Raw genomic sequence first — 23,142 nt, forward strand, 5'->3', positions numbered from 1 at the left:
GTGTGAAAATTAAGAAGTGACGAGAGAGTGCATTATTTCTTTCATTCGTGCATAGTTCGCGTGGAACACTGTTGAAATATTATGTTAAAAGAGGAATAAGTGTAGCTGCGCAATTTCAATGGATTGGTGCAGAATCTGCGGTATTCCACTTCACCGGTAAGCCCTTCATTAGAATTATTATCGATAGTTATTCACGCGACGACGCGGTTAGATGCATCTGGAAGGAGAGACGCGCGTGTTTAGTTCAGGTACGGTAGGTAGACCGATGACGACTTGTGAAAATAAGGGCTCGTGCGATTTCTGAAATTTGAAAACGCAACAAATAGGCAGCATTAAACATTTTGACTAGTATATTTAATGATATGATACAGCATAATTTATTACAAGTCGATTATAGCCGGGTATTACAGTCATGTTATCGAAAGGCTTTTTGAAATCCAAGAAAATTCCGATGAAAGCGTTATTTCGAATTAGTTCGTCGCAGTTTCTTTGCTACTGCACTTTCGAGTTTGGTCGTCGATGTACCTGTACCACCTTCAAAGTTAAATTCCAAGAATTTCCGCGAGCCAATAGCGATCGTTCCAATAAATTACCGTTTCGTCATAATTACTGGCGTTTTTCATACTCCAAGATATACATGTATAACTACAATAAATACTTGTGACGAAGAAGTTTCTCTATAATCTATAGAAAAGTTCATCTCCCCGATCGCCGAGTTTTGTCTTCGATCACCGTAACACTGAAATTCTTAGGACGATCGGGCGACTCTATTGTTTAAAAAAAATTATTCCTAAACGACTTTCATATGGGTATATACATACGCATTGACGCGAAACGTGCGTTCACTTCATTAGGTAGGCAAAAGCCATAATTCCGAGTGTAATTTAAATACGACTGGAATAACCTGCGATGCACGAGCAATGCGGGCATAAGAATCGGCAGAAGATGTCCGCCATTAAACCGCGCCGTTTATGGTGCATTAATTAATCCAGGATGAATAAAAAGCTGAAATCGTTTACAACGTTGTAAACGCACCTCGACTCCGGCTCATCTTCATTCTCATCCTTGTATCCTCGGCGGCGTTCTATCCGGCGTCGGTGGATCGTGGTAGTCGTTTCTCGCCGGTCGCGTGAATATTTTTTCCGCATTATCAACGAAGCGCACTTGTAAAGCGACGCTGCACGTACAAAGGCAATAAGATTCATAGGTGGGAATAATTCTCCACTTTTGACTGTAACCTTAGCGGGCTCACTTGGTCGCCAGCGCGATGTAATAGACGTCCTGCTGCACCACGTTCGGGAGCGTTTTATGATTTTATAACGGCGGCATTCCTCGTGTCGTTTTTAAACCCCTACGTATCCTGCATCTGTAGTTGTTGAAAGTTGGAATTCAACTAATTCGAGGACACAATATTCGATTTTCAACGTGTCTCACTTCGGGGGCTTTAATTTTCACGCACTCGCTTCGTCATCTGACAATGAGAAAGACGTAATCGGCAGGGTTACAAATTTTTTACTCCGGGCGAATATTATCAACTCCGCTCTCATCGATCGATTCGTTGATCGAAAAAATTACACTGCAATTGTATGAAGTGTGATAAATATTACTACCTCAGTATTGAATATTCTACAAAGTACGGTGAACTCTGGACACGAAACTCTGTACGTTGATTATTATTATATTCATACGATACCATTGATCCTATCCTAATAATAGTGATTGATAATAATTTAATTAGAATCTAACGTAATACAGCTTCTGTTTTTTTGTTTTTTTTTTTTTTTTTTTTGTGGGTTTTTTTATCAATATCGTACGCATAATTTACAGTGTCATTCGTCAACAATAATAATAGTGTCCTACCAAATGATAATGATTCAATAACGAGCTTATCGATAATCCTGATGATGTATCAGAATAGGTTGAGTTTTTAAATCTCCTTGTTGAGAACGAGACCGCAGGGTTGAACAACGCCGATATTCGCCAATCTTTGTCTCTTTGATTCGCATTTATTTTCATCTTTTTTCAAAAGTTCTTCTATCGAATAAGGGTTTCTCTTCCGTTGAGGCTGAGCCTGTGGCGTGCGTTGCCTATTCTCGCTGGTGGAATCGTTCGGAATCACCGGGTCGTCGATTTCGAGGGTTTTGCGGGACGCACACGTCCCGCTCAAGTCGCGATCACCGACGCTACTCTGCTCCGAATTATTGTTCGGCGAACAATCATTTCGAACAGTTTTATATTTTTGATTCGTTAACGGCGTGCCATGGCGCACAAACGCGCTCCGATCGCTGCCGATTTTGTGACCCAATTCGAGAATCAACGATGAATTTTGAAAAGATTTATAATTATGATCTTGAGATTCGTTGGTCTCGTCCAAGTCACTTTTATCCAAGGAGTCGTCGCTTCCGGCCATTGAGCTCGAACTCGATTTAAGCTCAACTTGACTCTGACCGTTCGCCAGTTGGGAAATGCGGTCCGCAGTTTCCAGCGATCTGCCGATAGAAACATGGAAAAATGAGGCGTTTCCGTCCAGCGGAAAATACGGCGGGTTTTTCTTAGATCTCCTTCGATATGGTTGTAAACTTACGCGAAGGTTTGCATTCCGTGATGCAGGTGTAAGGTGGTGGCGTGATAAAGAGAGGAGTAGAAGCTAGGGTTCCAAGACGGTGGTGTCGCTCCGCCGGAAGTCGTTGAAATATGTAGCGGACCCAACGTACCGGGATAAAACAGCTTTTGCTGATAGTCCGTCCTCATCAGGGCGTCTGAAAGACGAGTCAGAATTAGAGCGATAAAAGTAGTCGGGGGTACTCAGGGCGGTGCGAGTTCACCCGTACGTCAGCTTCCCCGATCGCGTTCGGTGTTACGATAATTGCATCGATCGATCGCACGGGTAAATAAGGCATGTGAGGTTCACGTAGACTTTTCTATCGTACGTAAAAGGTTGACGCCTCGACACGCCCCGCGTGACTTAACCGGGGATTAAAAGCCGCGGATCTGCGAAGGAAAGAAGTTGCAAATTCAACCTCGTTGCACCCGCCCGCCCAGGCAACGAGGTCTCTGCGCTTTAAACCCCTAACCGCGTATGCGATGTTGCACGAAGGGTTGTGCACACCTTATACGGCGTATAGAATATGCGGAGATTAATAATTGCCGTGCAAAAATAATCGCCTCGAAATGATCTCCGTACCTATACGCGGGCGTGCGCGGCAGCTCCGCTCTTTGCACAATCGGTGGCAGTTAGCCGTGTACGGTATAAGTGGATATGCACTTCGCTATACCAACGTGCAAAATGTACACGCATACGTACCGGCGTCGTAATACGATGTATCAACGGGTCTCTATACCGCATCAGATCGCGTGCGATGCTGTACTTTTATTCGAGATTAAAAATAAACAAAATTTACTCAAGCAATCTGACCCGCGTCGCGCGGCGTCGACGCCCGGAAATTATTGCGAACGAACGAGGAGTCCTTCGACAATTTTCGAAATTTCTCGTTGAAATATTTTGGTAAACTTCATACCTCTCGCGTTGAGATTCGTCGTGATTTGCGCCTGATAAGCGCTCGACGTTCCTCCTTCGATCGACGGATGATCGGCGTGCAATCCGCCGCCCCGAAGAATTCGATTCACGGAGGAAACCGAGGGCAAACTTTGAGGATCGCAGGCTCCTTGTCGCGCGAGTTGTTCCCTTATTTCCCAGGCGAACATCCCGGGCTGTTCCTGTTTCAGGCGTAATATTTTCTTGACCACAGTCGGCGTCGCTACTTGCTGCAACAGCAAAGCTCTCTTGTTAGTCTAAAATGCAAAATGTGGAGAAAAAAATTTGGTTTATTCAACGTTCGTAAGATCGAAGCGAAGTTCGCGATTAATTTCGTTCTACTTTTCATCTCGTTACTCGAACGAGCCAACTGTGCGTTAAAATCGCACAATTTTTTTCCTCCCTTCTCCTTTGTCCGCTCGTCTTCCAAAATTAACCAGCGCAAAGACAAGACCAGGCTGACTACTTACCTACCCTGACCACTTGAGGTATATAACGACTATTTAATTTCGATGACCGTTTCGCCGGTTCTCTATGCACGCGTACACCGGGACTCACGCACTTATCGACCTAAAACGCAGGCGGGTGCGATGGTACCTATACGTTGTAACGTGTCACAGAACGATGAAAATTCACGTGTTAACCGTGAGCTGGTCAGACCTCGGTCCCAACGCTTATCGCCTTCGCATCCACATGCGTATACGTAAGAACGTTGAGTCCGTTCGCGTACGAGTATCTACCTGGGTAAACACGGGGAATACGATCGAGGGCACTCGACAACCGCGCCGTATTTCATATAGCCATACCAACGAGTGCACAGGTGTAGGGGCGAGGGAGCTCGATCCGGCAATCAGATACGAATGGGTCAGTACTTTATTTCAGTTTAGTAGGTTTCAGGGGTGTCATCTGCTCGTTCGGTGGTTAACAGTGGTGCTCAATCGTCTGGATTTGCATTGCTAATTAATGCTAATACGCGGGATAAATTTATGTTAACTCGATGGTAATTTCATTCGCGTCGTATGGACTGATTTGAAGATCCACCGGGAGATTGCTACACGTGCGTACGGGAGCTGCGGGGGTTGCACAGATTTTTCGCCATCAAATTTCAGGAAGTTGCCGCGATAACGATACGCACAGCGATCGTCTTTAGCGGGCAGAGCGACCGTAATAGAGTTAAAATTGTCGAGCCGATCGATTTCTCAACGGGGTGTCCGACGTAGGACCGTCGTCGGAGGTACGCATCCGAGTTCGGAGGTACTCGCGTACCCGATACCCGTACGTACGACGCGATCGTAGAGCGTACGTGGAAGGTGAAACGCATAACGAGGAGGTGAAGAACAAGCGACGTCGGCAGCGAACGCCGAACAAGGGAGGGAGGGTGAGAATAGTTGCGTGCGCGGAAGGGAACATCTCAGATTCTAATCTCTACCCCGTGGACACTTCCGTCGAGGCAACAATTACCCGTGTGGCGATCGCAAAGCCCCGAGACTATGGCGGAGGAATAGCTGGCGGTGGCTAATTGCGTATAGTCGAATCCGTCATTGTCCGACACCGGTTCTTATAATGCGACGTTACGTCGTGAAGGGCCTACGTCCTTGTCGGGTTACGTCGCGTCGTCCCCGTCAGGAAATTGTTCGATATTACGTACGGTTACGTTTTTAATACCCACCCTATCTCCGAACGCGAGGTTTTGGGCATGAACATCTGGCGCTAATTGTAAACGTTAGATAAAAGTCCTGTAACAGGTTGACCGACTCGTGTATTTTTATCGCAACTTTCTCATCGTAGATCTGAAACTTCGCGAGTATACAGGGTATTATATCGTGCTCGCATCGAACGATCAAGATACACAAAATGCCACCGTATTCTTTGACGAGTATAATGCGGGGACGTACTTATAAAAATATACCTATAGATATACGACCGGACGTAGAAAATTGCTAAAGAATATCACCGCCGAAACCAAGATTTGCATCCCATGTTACGAAATAATACCGTACGGATTCGAGCGGGAAAATTACGGAATGAGGATTTTTGCCATTTTAACTTGAAAACCAAGTGAGAAAAAAGATCGTCGTCTCGATCGTCGATCGTTTCCACGCAGAATTTTTATGCTTTGAATTTTTAGTGTAACTAGCATTGCCACATTCGATTTCATTCGTCGTTTGAATCTTTTGCCCGTAATTCCGTTGAGTAAAATGAGCCACGAATTTTTCTCATTGAGATATCTCGATTTTTCTGCTCCGAAAAGCGAAAAATTGGCGATAACTCGATCGAAATATTAGAATTCTTCAATTTACCAGCAAACCCGAGCTTAGCTGGAGTCAGGTAGCCACGAGCGCGCGGTTTGTTGTGGGACGTGACCTCTGCTCAGCCCCGAAGGTGACGTCTCACAACAAAACGCTACGCTGCTGGCTACGCTGACTCCAGCAAAGTTCGGGTTTGCTGGTGAATTGAGAAATTCGAATATTTCGACCCATGCATAAATTGCGACGAATCAAAGTGGGTCTACGACTAAAAGCAGTCCATATGTCTTATAATTTTTTTGCTCTCAACAGCGAATAATTGATGATTACTTGATCGATTGCACTAGTGAATGATTTTAGCTATCAGATTTAAATTCCTGAGCTGATTATACGTGAGATTACCCTTGACAGCCAAAAAAAAAATTCGATTTTTGAGAAAAAAATAAATCATTTTTTTAATAGATGTTATTATGCTTTTCTGGCGTATTTTGGCCTCAGGAATCCGAATCTGAAAGAAAAATTGATCTATCTCTAAAATTGACCGAGTTATCGCCAATTTTCAGCTTTTTGGGGTCAAAAATGAAAAATTGATTTTTTAGTCTACATTAATGTAATTTGAGCTCATGAATTTGAATCCGGAAGAAAAAATGATCTATCTTGAAAAATGACCGAGTTATCCACATTTTTTCGCATTTTTTGGCATAAATTTGAGGATATCTCGGAGGGAAAAAATCGTAGCTCAATTTGGACAACGGATTCGTGTTCCTGGGGTCAAAATACATAAGAAAAGTGCCATACGATCAATTTTAAAAAATAAAAATTTTTGGCCAAAATTTGAAAAAATCGTAAGGGGTACCCCTTGGAAAAATCTCAAATTTTGGCAAAAAATTTTTATTTTTTAAAATTGATCGTATGGCACTTTTCTTATGTAATTTGACCTCAGGAACACGAATCCGTTGTCCAAATTGAGCTACGATTTTTTCCCTTCGAGATATCCTCAAATTTATGCCAAAAAATGCGAAAAAATGAGGATAACTCGGTCATTTTTTAAGATAGATCAATTTTTCTTCCAGATTCGGATTCCTGAGTTCAAATTACATTGAAATAGATCAAAAAATTAATTTTTTATTTTTGACCCCAAAAAGCTGAAAACTGGCGATAACTCGGTCAATTTTAGAGATAGATCAATTTTTCTTTTAGATTTGGATTCCTGAGGTCAAAATACGTTAGAAAAGTGCTATATGATCAATTTTGAAAAATAAAAAATTTCGGTCAAATATTGAAAATTTTCCAAGGGGTACCCCTTTGGATTTTTTCAAATTTTGGCCGAAAATCGATATTTTTTTCGGGTTTCAGATGCTATTCTTATGTATTCTGACCTCAGAAATCCGAATCCGAAAGTCAAATAGAGCTACGAATTTTTCCCACTCAGATATCCTCGATTTTCTACTTTTTGGATCGATAAATTGGCGATAACATGATTAAATTTCTAATGCTCGTCTCGGTTCATCTCGTATTCCAAATTTGGATCGGTCATCAACTTTTTAAAACAAGAAGACGGATTAATAGTTTCCGGTCGTGTTGTACTACCTGCCCTGCTACACGTATCGTTCTTCGATACGCGTGATCGTTCGCAGCGGTTTAATCCTTCGTTTTATAATTAATGCAAGAGTTGAAGTGGAACAATTCGTTTTGCGGGTCGAAGTGTGTCGATTATAATTTCCCGATTGGTCCGTTCGCATTTATCTGGTAATTAGGATCTTCCGTAGAAGAGTAGACTCTGTTTGAACGGACACCGTCGAAGCGTACGACCGACCGAGCGACCGGCCGGTAGCGGGTGGACAAAATGACGTACATATATATTTATTTATTTTTCAATGCATGATTTATCGAGTGGACTTTAGTCGTTCTAAAACACGACAGTTTCTACTAACCGCGGCCCATTGTAAATATAGCTATTCTAACAAACAGGATTTTCCTTTCCCCCCCCCCCCCCCCCCCCGTTTCAGAATAAGGTCGAGCATCGATTTCTGACGATGCGCGACTAACGCTGTTATTCTAATGATTTTTGTCCAATGTAATTCATCCTACAACTTCTTAGAACTTCCGTTTCATCGATTCGTCCGCCTAGTACATTATGTGAAAATATATAGAACAAGGATATACTTTACACGGATATATTTCGCATAACGATTTGAAGAGCGGAAGTGTTCCGTAAACACGAAAGTTATTTCATACACATTTACGCCTCTTACGCGGTTTCCGCAACTTTCAGTTCTTCGTAATCAGGAAGTGGGAATTACTCTGACCGATCATGTGCGGATAAACATAGAAACTCACGTAACCGCGCGTAATTGAATAGCGTTTATTTATTGCCAGAAGCAAATTTCAAAGTCAGAAAATTTTCCTCCCATGCAGTCTCTTTCGTTTCCATTTCTTTTTCCAGCGATAGGTGTTGAAATTCTTCTAGCCTAGTACAATATGACGCTGCAAGATCCTCGGCCAGCGATATGCATCCTCTGTAATTAGCGATAGATTTTTCAAAAGTTGGCTCACTTCAGGCCGATGTTATTTTGACAGGATGCACTCCGCACCTTTAATAGCTCGGCAATTATCGAGTGCGATAAAAAATCGAGGAAGACGCGGAGAGCTCCGTTCGCGATGACTCCGATACGTGGAGAGAAAAGGGGAAACGATGAAAAAAAAAGTTAAGAGCCAGCTCGGGGAAATCTTAGAATCCATCTAAAAGTGGTATTATGCACTGATCCAGGCAATTAAAGGGTTGGCTCTCTACGATCAACCCTTATTTATTTAATTACCTTAATTTATAATTAGAAAAAAGTTGGTATCCATCCCGACCGCCCAAGTTTTACGCTATCGCTTCATCCGACGAAAATCGATGACGATGACTATCTGCCCTGAAACTAATTTACCCGTATACGCGAACGTTGAATTAACGCGGTTATCACGAGTCACGAAAAATTCAGAACCGATTGTAAAAAATTTGACGAATAAGCGAATTGCAATTCATTGCACGAATACGCCTATACCTGCCAGCGTATATTCGTACGAGATGTGTTGTGTGTGGTGTACGGTGAGTAAAAAGTTTTTGAGCCAACGTAGCATTATTTTATCATTAGTGCGATACGTGTACGCGCGTACGTACGTTTCACGTGTTCTACGGTATTGCGATCTCACAGTACAAACAGAGGGTATGATCGTACCACCTCGTTTATAACGCGCAACTTCGCATACGGATATGAAAAAATGATATGAAATAAGAACGAAACGAAATGGAAAAAATGAATGAGAAGTAGGAGGGGGGGAGAAGAGTTCCCGACATTCTGGACTCTCCTGTTGCAACGTTGCAACAAGCACGTGTGTGTATTTATCCGCGGAGATCGAGGGATAATTATTTGCCGAGCATATCTCGGTTTCAATTAAACGCACGCATAATCAACATTGAGATATCCAAAATTATATTATATTATGGAAGGAAAAATGCGAAGAAATTATGTACAAAGTTACACGTTTTTGCCATGCCGTAATTCCCGCTCTTCTGATGAGGTTTTAAGTAAAGCTTGTTCGGGCTAGCGTATGTGGAGAGATACGTACGCGTGCATCTGAGGCTATATAAATTTGCAATTATCCGAACACCTTCCATTAACTATTCGAGCATAATTTCGCATCCTCTCTCCCCCCCTCCCCCCCTCCCGCACTCTCCTCGCCCCTCTTTTTCAACCTTATCACGCTTACCTATTTCAACGTGTTTCGATCGAAACTGACAATTATTTTCATCGGAAATCGCAGGCGAAGCGGTAAGAGATTCATATATACCTTTGTTTTACTGCCGCCGATACTGCCGGGCCTGATACTCCCGGTTTCGTAAAATCTGGTGAGAATTTTCGACACGCATCCGTGGGAAACTAGAAGCTGTCGCGAAATATCGCAAGGCCGAACTCCCAGAAGGGCCAATTCCACTATTCGTCTTCTCACGCAATCCGGTAGTGGTCTACCGTTAACGAACACTCCTCCCAGCTGATTGACCCCAGCTTGACCTGAAACAATTTGTAACAGTTCTGAAAATTGATCTCAGATATCCAGAGCCCCTTTGTCTCGTGCTTTTTTCTTTCGAATTCGTCAAATTTTCTATTTATAGCTCTGCGAAAAGACTCGCTGTACAAATCGTTCGTTCCGTTTGACGAGTCAGACCGACGTGGATGGAAAAGTAAGAGGGAAAAAACTTGGAAGATTTGTCTACGATATCGCCGTTCGAGGGAAAAATTACGATTGTTCTGGGTTTTGGAATTTTTTGACATCGGATTTCGGAATCGGTCGGAAACTTTGTTGCCGTCGTGTAGTTCCGCGAAGAAGAGATGACTTTTGGGCAGGTGCAGCTTTTGGCAGCGCACCTACTCCAGCTCGTGCGTTCTCGTCCTAATGACAACGGACAAATGTAGCCCTGGGAGCGATGTATCCCTCGGCTCGCGTGTCTCCCTTGGATTTCAAGATGTTTCGGGTTCGCATAGGTATATAATGTATACATATATAGTTACATGTGACGGACGTGTATAATTATCTTACGTTAGAAGCGACTCCGAAAAACCCCTAGACTAAAATTGCCTCCTGCAAATTCTTCGGTATCGGATCTTTGTACTCGAAGACTTGCGAACGAAACACCTTTTCACTCAACCAGGTGCGTGAAAACTAGAACATTACGAATATCATTTTTTCCCCACGCTCACCCGACGGATCTTCTTCGCCTTTGATTCTCTCTCTCCACCGAGCCACGGTGTATGATATTTCGATCGACGTCGAATCGTCCGAACCGGTGATACCGAACCGTAACGAAGAGGATACATTCCGATTGACGCAATTAATTGCAGCGAGATTCGATCCGTTACAGAAATAGGTTGCGTTCATTGAGAAAAGCGAGGGTCCAGGGTACTCGATTCGAGTAGAATCGTGAAACGTTTAAAAAAGACGAGCTTCCATTCGTCCGAATTCAGATTACACCCATACGTGTACCTACATCGGCAGTGGTGTGAAAGTCCCGTTTGCCACTCGTATCCTCGATCACGGGAAAAAGGAGAGAAAACTCGGTTGAAAAAAAAAACAAGGACGTGGGGCGTCGTCTTATAAATCACATCGTTAATTCGACTCGGTTTAATCTAAATTGTTATGGGAAATAGATTGGCCGCCGAGTCAATTCCCGGCAAGTTGAGAGGTGTCGATGCGAGTTGTCCTTATTGCTTCCTTAACGAACCTTTCCAACATTGTTATCTAATTATTATACAAAACAAACATTTTCCAAAGGGCGCCATAATATCCCAATAAATAAACTTCTTCTCTCCCTTTTTCTTCTCTCGATCTCCGACGGTTACGGTACCCGCATGCAAATTGAAAAATTAAGAAATCTCCATCAATTCGAATCGCGTCGTTATCTTATTCGTTCGCCCGCTACGGCGTTCGATAGCGCGTAAGAAGATGTAAGCGTACCCGTATCGACCTAAAATATCGACTACTCCCAATAACAAATTTATTTGAAAAAAGAACTGGAATAAATTCAGAAACAATCAACGATACACCGAGTCGAGACATCCCGTCGCCGATGATTCACGAGTCGCGAGAAGCCGGCGGCGATCGATCTCTTATTTTTTCTATCTCTCGTCGTTCGAAGTTTCGGAAGCCCTTCTGATTTTATTTCTCTTACCTCGTGTCGATCTCGGTATAATTGTACGGCTGACTACGAAATCCGGTGCTCGCGATGGTCTTTTCTCGGTCCATTAAATACGTCAATGGATTGTGAGAAGATGTGAACCGCGGAAGCGGCACGACGCCGGGGCACTCGTACGCGCACCGTTTTCTGAATAAATTCATTTCGGTGACGAGATACACCCGTAAGAAAATGGAAAAAACGAAAAAAAGAGAAGAGAAAAAATAAGGAAGGACTCTAGCGGACTTGACTCGAATCGACTCGACGTGGATCGGTCGTTCTGTGATTTCCGTAGAGAGATGATACGGAATTCTACACCGCGGGAGCTTCTTAATTTTATTCTATATCGTATATAGTGGCTTGCAGTAGCGATTAATTGGAGGCATTATAATTAGTAGACAGCTGGAATTCCTAAGATTTTGGTTAATTAGACTCCGGGATGGTATTAACTACGTGGAATGGGTGTCCCTATACCCACACAGATATACTCTCTTGTAATACCGGGTAAAGGAAAATCCACGCGCTTTCACCACGCGCTGCACAACTCTTTGGCGATCTTATCTCAGGAATCAGAATTTCGAAAGGGTTCGTCGATTGCGTATACCTCGCCTCCTCTGCTCTCGAACTTTTCTCTATTTTTATTTATTTACTTTTATTTTACTATTCCCATTTTCGTTGATTTTTTATTTCATTTATATTCGTCCATACGTAGGACTCACGTTTCGTCTCACGTTTCGTTTCATTTTATTCTACTCTTAAATCCAAGGAAACAAACTCTTACGCTAACGACACTTGGACCGCTTCTTCTTCCCTCTCTTTTCTCCATCTTCGTCCGTGATTACGTACCCTCCTATTTCTAATCTTCAACTCCGACTGCCGACGCGCTGGACGTTTTGTACCTACGTAACCGCCCAAATATTTATAGGTGTGCGTCCGAAACGCACTCAGAAGTACGATGCGCGATGCATAAACGTCAGCGGACGCTAATTTTACGATTACATATCTGTAACATCGATCTTGTGTACCTGCACTGTACACGTGAGTTGCACCTATACGCGTATGAGTCGGTAACTGGAATTTGTCGCCCTTGAAGTGATTAGGAATCTGAAGGAGAAACTCGATAAGGATCGGATCGAAAATTCAGCTGGCTTATATTTTAGCCGCATAACTGAATATTTGATGGTTCCTCGGTGTGATTACGATTCTCATTTTGGGATTGAGAGTAAAACGGAATTCAAAACGAGTTAAATCTTTGGAGCAAAAAATGAGCTCCGCGTGGGGTTTTTTTTTCGGGTATGCAGACATCAGAATTCTCGTTGGTTTTGCAACCGATCCGCGGGCGTTTCGATGCCATTCCAGATCGGTTATAGTACCTACGCGCGCGTAATACACACGCTGCTGGAATATATTATTATACCCTATGCCGATGCCTATAATATTAGAAAAAATGCAGACTACCCGATCGGAAAAAAATATATTTCAACGTTATTAAATCGTGGCCAGGTGAAATTTTCAGCGCGACTGCAGCCGAGGATGATAATTCGTCGAATACGTATTTACAGAGCCCGTTCAATACAGGTGTACAAGATCTGTACGCCATACCTACGCCTATAAAATAAGTGCACGGTGTTGGGTAATTTGGCGATTTTAGCCAGAGATCGAGAGGAGGCGATGCGATTCTATGATCTTTTTTTCCCCCATTTTCATGAAATCCCTCGAGGGTTCGGTTCACGAGAGATAATTCGATATACCGAAATATAAAAATCTCTCGTGACGTTGCCGCCGATGCCGCCGCTGCGGCAGCGAAAGGTAAACTGCAACTCTTGAAAGTATTTACAACAAGACCTAAACGATACGTTACGAGCACAAAGGCGGTGCTCGGAGTGTGGGCACGATTTTGGCGTTATTATGATAAAAGGGGCTCCCATTTGCCCCCGGGGTTGTTTCCCCCGTAACATTATCGCCGAGAGAGACGGACGGAAGGGCCGCATACGATGCGCCAAACGCGGACGGACGCGAGTAAATTATTATTACCACAAAAACGGAATGCGCCATGCGCGGTGGGCGCTATCTACGTGTACAAATCTGCGAAACTAACATCACGTGTGTCTTACACGTACGCGTGCACGTATACGCGTAACGCCGCGCGGTAATGAGAAACTCGCAGATACACCGCAGTCCTCGTCCGCTGTTACATTTAATTTCTCCACCTTTTCTTTTTTTTTCGCCAATTTTTTCCTCCTCGCACGGTATATGACACACTAACACGATTAGGATTGCCTAATAATTTATCATTTTGCAGCTGCGCTTTTTCCGCCCTTCTCAACCCTTCCTTCCGCCCTATAAACTTTTTGCCTACCGCGTACGCGCATTTGCCGTAATACGGCCAGCGGTAATCTGCAGCACGTTGATGCGACGGAGGGTCGGTCGGTCGTGTCTCTTTATTTTTCGCCCCGCTGCAGCTATAACGTCTTCATACAACGAAATAACCCGCGACGGTGGATTATAAGTTGTACGTACGAACGCGACGACATCGCTCAGGATCTTGCTTAGCCTGCCAAAGGATGAAAAAGAACGAGAAATTCCTCGCTCCGTACTCACAATCAACTCGAAGATTCTTTCGCACGGCTGACTTTCTCACGGTAAATTTCACATTAACCTGGAATCTCTAGATATACTTATCTATATCTATACTTAACGTGCACCCTGTTCAACGTGAACGCTATTCGGGGTGTTCGGACGAAGCCTCGTTTTCGCGGAAAGCTCGGACCTCGTTCGAATAAAAGTCGACAACCTTTTTCTGATCTCGGATTCAATCCACGTCACCTTTACGAATTTTACTTCTCCAAATCCATTGATCTTCTCTCGCACTCGGCCGAAATGATTTTTTTTCTTCCCTTCTTTCGTTCGATAAAAATGCAAGCGCGGAAGAGAGAGAGAGAGATAAAAAAAACAACAATTCTTCGACGATCAGGTGTGCGGATGCGAAGGTACACGTAAATAATAAGGGTTTCAGAACATAATTATTTGTCACATAAAATCTGGGAAATAATCTCTCGGTTCGGTTTCTTATTTCTGCAGAGGTGGTTTGTCGCTTGTTATTTTGGACAGGTCCGCCGACAGGAGTAATTGAGTTAATTACATAATTATCCGAAGCACGGATAATTATTACAAATAGTCCAGCGAGGCTCTCGGTTCGATCGAACGTGAAGGCGCGTGGCTCCGATTATATCTGTACACGTGTGTATGCGATGTGCCCGTGTACGACGTATACCTTTATATATATATACCTGCGAAGGTATATCGGAATCGGTAGCGGTGTACGTTATATGGCGTAAGAATCTCTCGGATGTTTATACGTTTTTGATCTCGGACGATGCGCTGCGAAGGGTATAAAACTTGCGAGTTGAGACGTCACTCGATGCCAAAGGAGACGCGAGGACGATTAGTTCCCGGTTAATTCCCGGATACGACGTCGTACGACGACCAAACGACGATGATCCAAATGTCACATCTGTAACTGATAACGAACGGCAACCCCTTTGCACCGGAGCGAACGATCGCGTAAATTTGAAAATTTACAGAGCTCGCAATCAGCTGAACGGGTATTCTGTTCCCACGATATTCATTCGGTTCCGTGAGAACGAAAAAATTGGGAAAAATTGATCGGAAGAAGGAGGACTCGTACGAAGGTCGACGAAGAGTAGCGTAACGTCACGTGTGGCTGCATTGCACCGACGGATGCGCGTCTGTAGGATTTTGATTGAAGAAGAAAAAAATAAAAAACAAATAACGAAAAAAGAAAGGTAGCAACGAGTCTACGAAGACAAGATATAATTAAAGTTGGTAAAATGTATTAAAATGTAATAAAGAGTGAAAAGTTGTAGGGCTAGGGGTATATCTGGATATGGTCGAAGGAGAATGAGAAAACTGGAAAAACTTGTTGTAGCTCTCGAATTCAAACGGTTCCGTTTCATTCGAATCCATAGATCTTAACTCACCTCGGAGTTGCACGGTATAAGATTCTCCGTTAATTACTATTAAAATGCCTTTTAAATCGTGATTTAGTTGAACCTTAACTCCGCGCTACGCTCCGGTACCGGGTCGAAACGCTTCGAGAAGGGCCCCGGAAGACCGAAGGGTCTCGGGGGGGGTTCCAAAGGGGACAGATTTAATTTTTACTACTGGACGTTGCCTCTGATGTTGCCGACGGTAGCCGAAGTCCCGACCAGGCTCCCCCGATCGAAGAGAAGATTTAAGCCTAGCTAATTTATCTTCGGTTTCATTCGCGTGATAAATCTTTCAAAGGACTCAAACCACGACGCGCGATCGACGCGATCGCGTTTGATTTCGGGCCAAAAATTTAAAGACAACGCCGCAAAGTCCCAGTCATATCGAGACCCTGACCGCACTGCACGCGCCACACGATACGATATACCTGCGTTATAATAAACGCGTGTTATACGTACGCGTCGCGCCCCGAGGCCCACCGCCGGAATCTCAACGCTTATAAACCTCACGGTCGTTCTGCTTTCGCTTCTGCTTCTCATGCTTCTCGTTCTCATTCCCCGTCCTCCTCCCCTCCGATTCAATCGAAGAATTTCCGTCGCGATGTTATCGGTGATAGTTTTTTTTTTAAATCCGAAGAGAAACGTGTGTACGAAATTCATTACCTCCGCGCGATAATGTACCTTTTTTTCTTCGTTTTTTCCTCCTCCTCCTCGCATCGGTATTCGAGATTTTCGGAGGTGAGATTTTGACGAGTGTGGGTAAGTTGGAAACTGTACGAGGTGTATCTGGGTTTGGGATCTACGAAGAAAAAGGGAATTCGAAATCGATTCGAATGAAATTACTTACCGGTATGCGGCATTTCGGAGAGGATCGATCCGGCCTTCCTGAAACAAAACCGTATAATTTTGGTGAAAAAATTGTATTCGCCTCTTGACATCCTATTTATTCATTTTTCTCTTTCGCTTTGGCGGCGCGTCGAACGGTTTGCGGTCGGATTATATTTTCTCCACCCATAAGGAGGACGTTGGTCCGATTCGCCGGTACGTTACAACATGCTCCTAGTTTTCCGACTTGTCGTTTTACGCGCGTGCTTCCATATACATACGTATAGCTTCTGTTCTAATGAATTTAAATGTATTCAAAGCGCGCGCTTGACGCTTGACATGGCAGCCCTTAAATATGCAACAAAAGCGATAAGCGAAGCACGGCTAAATATTACGCCAGGACACAGAGGTTCTCACCGTACCTCGCTCAGCCTACGTTACGCTCATAGCTCAATGTCGAAAAAAAGTAAGAAAAGACGTAGACCGCGTACGCGTATGTTACGGCTGAACAACGCCACGATCCAAGTGCGGAATGAAAATTTCGCGTGGCGTCGATCGGGCGACGGAAGAAGAGGACCATTCGCTTTGCGTCGCGACGCGGAAATCGGTGTCGCGGAGACGATTTTCTCGTCATACCTGGAAATGTTGCCTCGATCTCCGGTGTACCTTGCGGCCTGCGCCAACGTTTGAGAACTGAAGATTAAAGTACGGTCGGTGGAACGCGTGCGTAGCGAAGCGGATGGCGTGTACTTTGTGATGCAAATTAATGCATGATTATCAAACTACCCGTTACAAGTCCTTATTCCACCCTGCGGTACCCGAACGAGCATGTGCCCTCACCTACACCTACGTGTGGCTCCTACCTAATACCCCGCACCTACCCTTTCGCCAGATTCGTGATTTCGAGGCACACCGACTCGTACACGATCGCGAAATCCCGGCCGTACGCTCGTGCGCCGCGTACCTACCCCGCTGCACGTTCCGTACATATATTTATGAATATTTACATACGTATACACGCGTGTATATCACTCGCAACCGTGTACGTACGCGGGGCACTGCGAAGCCAATGCTTGACCAACCATTAGCTTACAGTTACACGCTCGGATCGTTTTTATAATCCGATGAAAATTATGTATAAAGATCACGTGGGTTACATAGGTCGAAATATCGTTCGCTCCTTTTTTCTCCGCCATTTATTTTTCCCCTTTGATTTCTAACGACACGAACGCGTGAATTTCGCGTCGGAGGAATCGATGCAGGAAATCAATAAATAAATAAATAAATAAACGAATAAATGAATAAATAAATGAATAAAATTGTCGGCGGTTTTTGTTCTCGGGTGACTCGGCTCTCTCCTACTCTCGCGCGGCGTCGATGCTGCGGTATACGGTAACAAACATCTTCGTAAAAGAAGGATTGAGCGATTATTATAAATCAAAGAAGGACTATAGTCACTGCGCGCACCGCATTTCTGGCGTTCCCAAGGTTTTGCCGGTGTAACTCTTGCGAACACGTGTCTTCTCCCGCCCGCCCGCCCTCCCTCCCTCTCCCTTTTCTTCCCTCATCTCGTACGCGTACCCACTCCTTCGAAAGTCCTTTGCGTCGCGGTACCCTTAACCACCATTAACCGTTCGAAATTCCAGCAGCTTCTGCACCGGCAGCTCCAGCATCCGCGGATCGAGGTGGGGTGGGGTGGGGGGGGGATGGACCCATGCTGCCGTTGATGCGCTACCTTCTGCAGCTCCTCTCCACCTCCCGAATTATTTTGTAGGTATACGAAAACTTCCTCGAATCCTTTAGCTTCGCCTCGAGTTACGTCCCGCGAAGACGCCGAATTACCAGTTCGTGACCAACAATTTATATACGATTTAAAATACTACGGTTCATTTTCGCATTTCGCACTTACGTGCACTCCGATCATGCGATACGTGATGTGTGTGTGCACGCGGTCCTCTCTACGCCGTAATTTTCTACGTATCATTTTCGTAGATGTTCGTTCTCCTTTTTTTCGCCGTCTCTACCGACTCGGAGGCAACCGGCCCGAGTCAGGAGGGAGTAACGAGGAAGACGAGCCATTTGAACGGTAATCGAGCACCCTGAGATTAAGTTATGCGTCGAGTCGCTCGGTCGCCATGGCGAACCGATGGAAGTTCGAATAAAAAAAACAAGATACGCGTCACCGTGTCATTCGTAATCGCTGTCACGGGGGTGGAAAAAAATTCAAGGAAATCGTGCGAGACTTCAATGTCGCCTATTGGGAATAAAAAATTATTTTTCTGGAGTCTTTGGTATTTCGTACACGGTATAATGAGCAAAGTTTGATTTCTAAACAGATTATTTTGGTAAAATGAGCAGCTAAGCTTTCAGGAGGTAATTAGAATAATTCGGGGCTGGTAGTAGCGGCGGCAGCAGCGTGAATCTAACCCCGTACAGTAAGAAAATTTGCATTTCAAATGAAGCGATGGCGTGTACGCGCGACTCGCAATTGGCCGGATTGGTCACATTGTGGCCACACATTTTACCATCAGCTTATACGCGACGTCGTTCAAGCGCCGGTTTCAAACCACGAGCTATATTTCCAAAGTCTGCATCGCGTACTTTTGGCTAAACTGGGGATTTGAAAGCACACGTATTTGGTAGAAAAACGGAATACAATTATCCATTAGGAATTATCTCGCATCGGCAATTTTTATATACATACAATATTTTGTCGTGGGTAACCACCGTTCGTGAAATTATTCAAATTAATCGTCTCGCCGAGGGACGATCGGTATCGATCCTAGAATACGATGTTGTACAAGGCGGCGCGAGGAATCGGCCATGCGATTTTAAAATTTGAACAAAGACGGCGGGAGCTTCTGGTTAATTTCCCCGGATCGAGGGTACCGCGTAACGATAACTGTTTTCAACGAGTCATCTCGCTACCGTCGTCACGGCCGTCGACTCGGTCAATTTGCGGTGTAACGTATCGACGCGAGCGATTCCGGAACCCGGGAATCTCCGAGATGTCCCTCTTAATTTCATTAAACACTCTCCGCGAGTCGGTACAATTATAGCCATAAGCCATAATCTCCTCCCGTTCAATTCCCTCGTTGAATAATCGTCGTCGATATCGAGTCCCACTCTTCGTCCTAATTAACGGCTAATTAACGCTCAAATATATCGGCGAAATTTGCGCTCCGGTATTATAACGACTCGGATTACAACTATTGCGTTCGAACCGGACGCGCTGTAAATTATTTGATTTTTTTTTTTCAACGCGTTCCGCACTTATTCCCGTTCGCGCGGAACCCTCCGCCAACGGAGACCCTCTGCGGGTTCGACCTTCGATGACCTCCCTTTCGAGCAATTTTCAAATTATACATCGCAATCCGCCCATGCGACGCGTACCGCGGGGGTATACGATACGGGTGCACGTCGCGTATACGGAATAACCGCGCGATAAACTATTCGACAGATTATATTGCGGGTAATTGCCGGTGCAAACGGACGCGGTGTATATGGGTAATTGGAGGTAGGCTAGAAGGAGATGTTGACAAGAAATATAAGGGCAATCAATTGGATCAGCTGCCATTCGATACGTGTAACCTGCACTGTTCCCTCGTACAAGCGGCGAGTCATCGCACAGGAAGACGCGAGGCGACGCGCGACGTGCGCCTTCCTCCGCGACTCCGGGACTCCTCTTTCGCATGATCTTCCCGATGCCGGGGCACCGACGGCAACGTCGGCCCGCTGCCTTCAGACACCGAGCAAAACACAAACTCGTGATACACTTTAAAAGACCTTACTACATACCTGACGATTGTTAATGGTGTGTTTCGCGCTGGTTCACTTCGTGAGTAGCATCTGGATCATACTTAATGCCATATATAGGGTCCAGCGGATGAAATTGACGAGCTGTTGCCCGCTGCTCTCCGATCGGGACTCTCCGGCTCCACCTCCCCCCCCCCCCCAGAGTATTTTCTCCGTTTATTCTTCTCCTTTCCACTCGGTCCGCGGTTGTCCTCGGCACTTTGTTTCCGATTTTTAACCCTTCCCTCCTCCTCCTCGCGTACCACGCGGCGCACCGATCAACCACCACCGCGTTCTCGAGATCGACGAGATCTTTTACCGATGGGTTTTGTCCCCCCGGACGATTGACAAATAGCCGCACTTCGTACGTACAAAACAATAAAACCACGTGCTTTTAATCCGAGAACCCTTATTCCCTTCGGCGGACTCTTCCTCCTCCTCCTCCTCCTCCTCCTCCTCCTCCTCCTCCTCCTCCGTATCGCTCAAAGTTTATCCTCGACTCGTGCAGCTCCTCCTCTTTCATGCGCTTCGGTGCATGAAAAATGAAAAGCCTACGACTTTATACTTTTATCGTCCTCTCCAAGTCCGAACGGAATCGTTTGGTCGAGTATTAGTTACGGGCTTTATAGATTCTCTGTTTCTTTATTTCTTCCCGTCTTATTTCACGTCATACCTCGTTCGGTTTATTTAGTTATTTTATTCTGAGTTTTGAATTTTTAGAAACCGAACACCGTGCCACAAATCGTCGCGGGTCAAAAGTCGAGATTTTCCCCAGATGGCTGGAGCGGCACTCGCGTGGCAAGTTTTATACGAAAATAACGTCGTGGCTGGTTCTTCCTCCGCAATCACCTTAGAAAATATACACATGTATCTCTACGGTGTATCTCGGCACTTGGGACAAATTTATTCCTCGGAGTGTCGTCTTCCTTCTCTTCGTCGTATAACCGTCACCATTGCCAGGTCGGATATTTTTCCTCCGTCTTTTCAGTTTCACTGCCCAACTGTACGCGCGTACGCGTGCACGACCGATCGAGGGGAAGGAAAAAATTAAGGACACTCGTTAGACGAGGTACTCCCGGGTACCTTTTAACGATTAAAAAAAATAAAAGTCGAACGGGGAGTTATTCATTCGACGATATAAACGGAAAGTGACCGACCGACGCGATTTACTTTTCACGTTGCAATTTTTTGGCGCGCAATTTTATACAGGGGATAATTTTAGGTGGCACTCGATGATCGTCTCTACGTACGATATAACCGGGTCACAAATTATACCGCAATTGTTCGTCAGATGATGGCCCTGCACTGTACCGAATACGGATGGCGAGAGGGAAATTTTCAAAACAAAAAGTCCGACGAATCTCAGCACTTGTCAACGGTGGAAACTCCTCTCTCCCGATCTCTGCGGCGTGGTTCTACTTCTCTCTCGTCTCGTGTGTCCCTCTTTTATTTTTTCTCGGACCTCCCTCTCCCTTCTCGTCGATCGTACCCGCGGATGTCGATCGATGAAAAAGTCCGAAAAAAGATCGAACGCCGGATAAAAGTTGAATGAAAAGCGGACGCGTTGGTCGACCGCGAACCGCTGGACCACTGCGGGAGGCAAACTCCTCCGAATCGAATGAAATCCCGACAATTGAAAAATCCCAAGTCTCGCTGCGGACGCTCTCGACTGGGGAGAACGAGAGCGAAGATAGGATTGTGAGAATCGAGGCAATCGGATCGAAACAAGAGACTGGTAAACGATGATGCGGTCCAACCAAAGGACACGGTGGCTCTGAGTGGACGGCCAGGGTTACGGGTTTTGCTTGCGGTCCGTCTCAGTCAGGCCCGAACGACGGAGCGTGTCCTCGCGTGCGGAGCGACCTGTCCCGACATCCACGGGGTGGGGACGGACGCCTTGCTCGCCGAGGGCGGTCTTGATATACACGCCTTCCGCAACGCCGAACTCCCCCGACCTGACGCAGAAAACCCATCGAGCACCGCGTCCGGATATCGCACCGAACCCCCTGTAACGGGCTCTTCTCACTTCCAGGAGCCGCGCCGTCACAGAGCCCCCTCGCTCCCCTCGCCCCTCCGATCGCCGGGATACGTCCCGCGTACGCTACGTAGCGAGGTGTTATCATTCGTCACCGTTATCCCCGCGAAGTCATCCCGCGTTTCCCCGCATCACGCGTGTCCCCGTTCGACCCGACGAATCGGTCCGGCGCATGCACTTTTTCCACCCCGTCCACCTTTGCTTCATTTCTCGAGTCCGTACGTTTCCCACCTGCGAAAATCGATCCCCGGTTGCGACGGAAATATAACTTTTACCGAGAGTTATGAAATAACGGAAAGTCGATCAGGGGGTTCGAAAGTTATCTCGCCAGTTACACGAACGATTGTCGTGGAAAATTAAAATCTTCAACCCCCAGCGAAACGAGGTTCGCCCGATCTCACTCGATACGAGCGAGATGAGTAGTTATTCGTCTGGGTGTGTATAACATACAATCGAGTAAGATGAATCCGAGTCGCAACTTTTTATGGAGCCGCAAAGGATCACCGGAATGGGTTACCGCAGAAGAGCGCGTTCGCTATAACGGCGTTTCACCCACATTATATCAGGTAGTCGAGGGCCCGAAGCGTGCCGGATTTTCTTTTTCCCTTTTTTTCACTTCTCAGCCGCTGCAGAGGCTCATCTTCTTCTTTCTCGGCGTCGATTCTTTTTTATTTCACCTCTTCTTTTTCTCGCTTATACCGGCATACCGTGCATACGATACACGCCCACCTTTTCGACTCACCGCATCTCGTTCGGCAAACACCTTGTATACATACACACAACCCCGCGCACGTCTTCTTGAACAATAATACAATCGAATCGGGTGGAAATATCGAAAAAATCTTGTGAGATTTTGAAGGAAATTTCGATGGTGCGTCCGCCGTCTGGATACGCCCGGCGTTCGCGACGGCGCTAATTAATCCCGCTTAACGAAACTCGCCGCTATTATAATTATTATTTCTCTTAATTGATCCCTTGCT

General features: G+C 45.4%; 1 protein-coding gene across 2 annotated transcripts; it reads right to left on the reverse strand.

Moving 5' to 3' along the window:
- Positions 1-351: 351 nt before the first annotated feature.
- Positions 352-22,015, reverse strand: LOC105687472 (paired box pox-meso protein). 2 transcript variants are annotated; one of them, XM_048654917.1, is made up of 6 exons: positions 20,131-22,015; positions 16,355-16,392; positions 9,619-9,839; positions 3,519-3,792; positions 2,585-2,759; positions 352-2,489 (listed from the first exon to the last, which is right to left on the reverse strand). In XM_048654917.1, the coding sequence occupies exons 2-6, from the start codon at positions 16,365-16,367 to the stop codon at positions 1,928-1,930; spliced, it is 1,245 nt and encodes a 414-aa protein (XP_048510874.1). In that variant the 5' UTR covers positions 16,368-16,392; positions 20,131-22,015; the 3' UTR covers positions 352-1,927. The 2 variants fall into 2 exon arrangements, with proteins under 2 accessions (XP_048510874.1, XP_048510875.1); XM_048654918.1 differs by having other exon boundaries at positions 3,519-3,765; positions 20,131-20,571.
- Positions 22,016-23,142: the final 1,127 nt, after the last annotated feature.

The sequence above is a fragment of the Athalia rosae genome, chromosome 4, assembly GCF_917208135.1.
Source record: "Athalia rosae chromosome 4, iyAthRosa1.1, whole genome shotgun sequence".
Lineage (NCBI taxonomy): Eukaryota > Metazoa > Arthropoda > Insecta > Hymenoptera > Athaliidae > Athalia > Athalia rosae.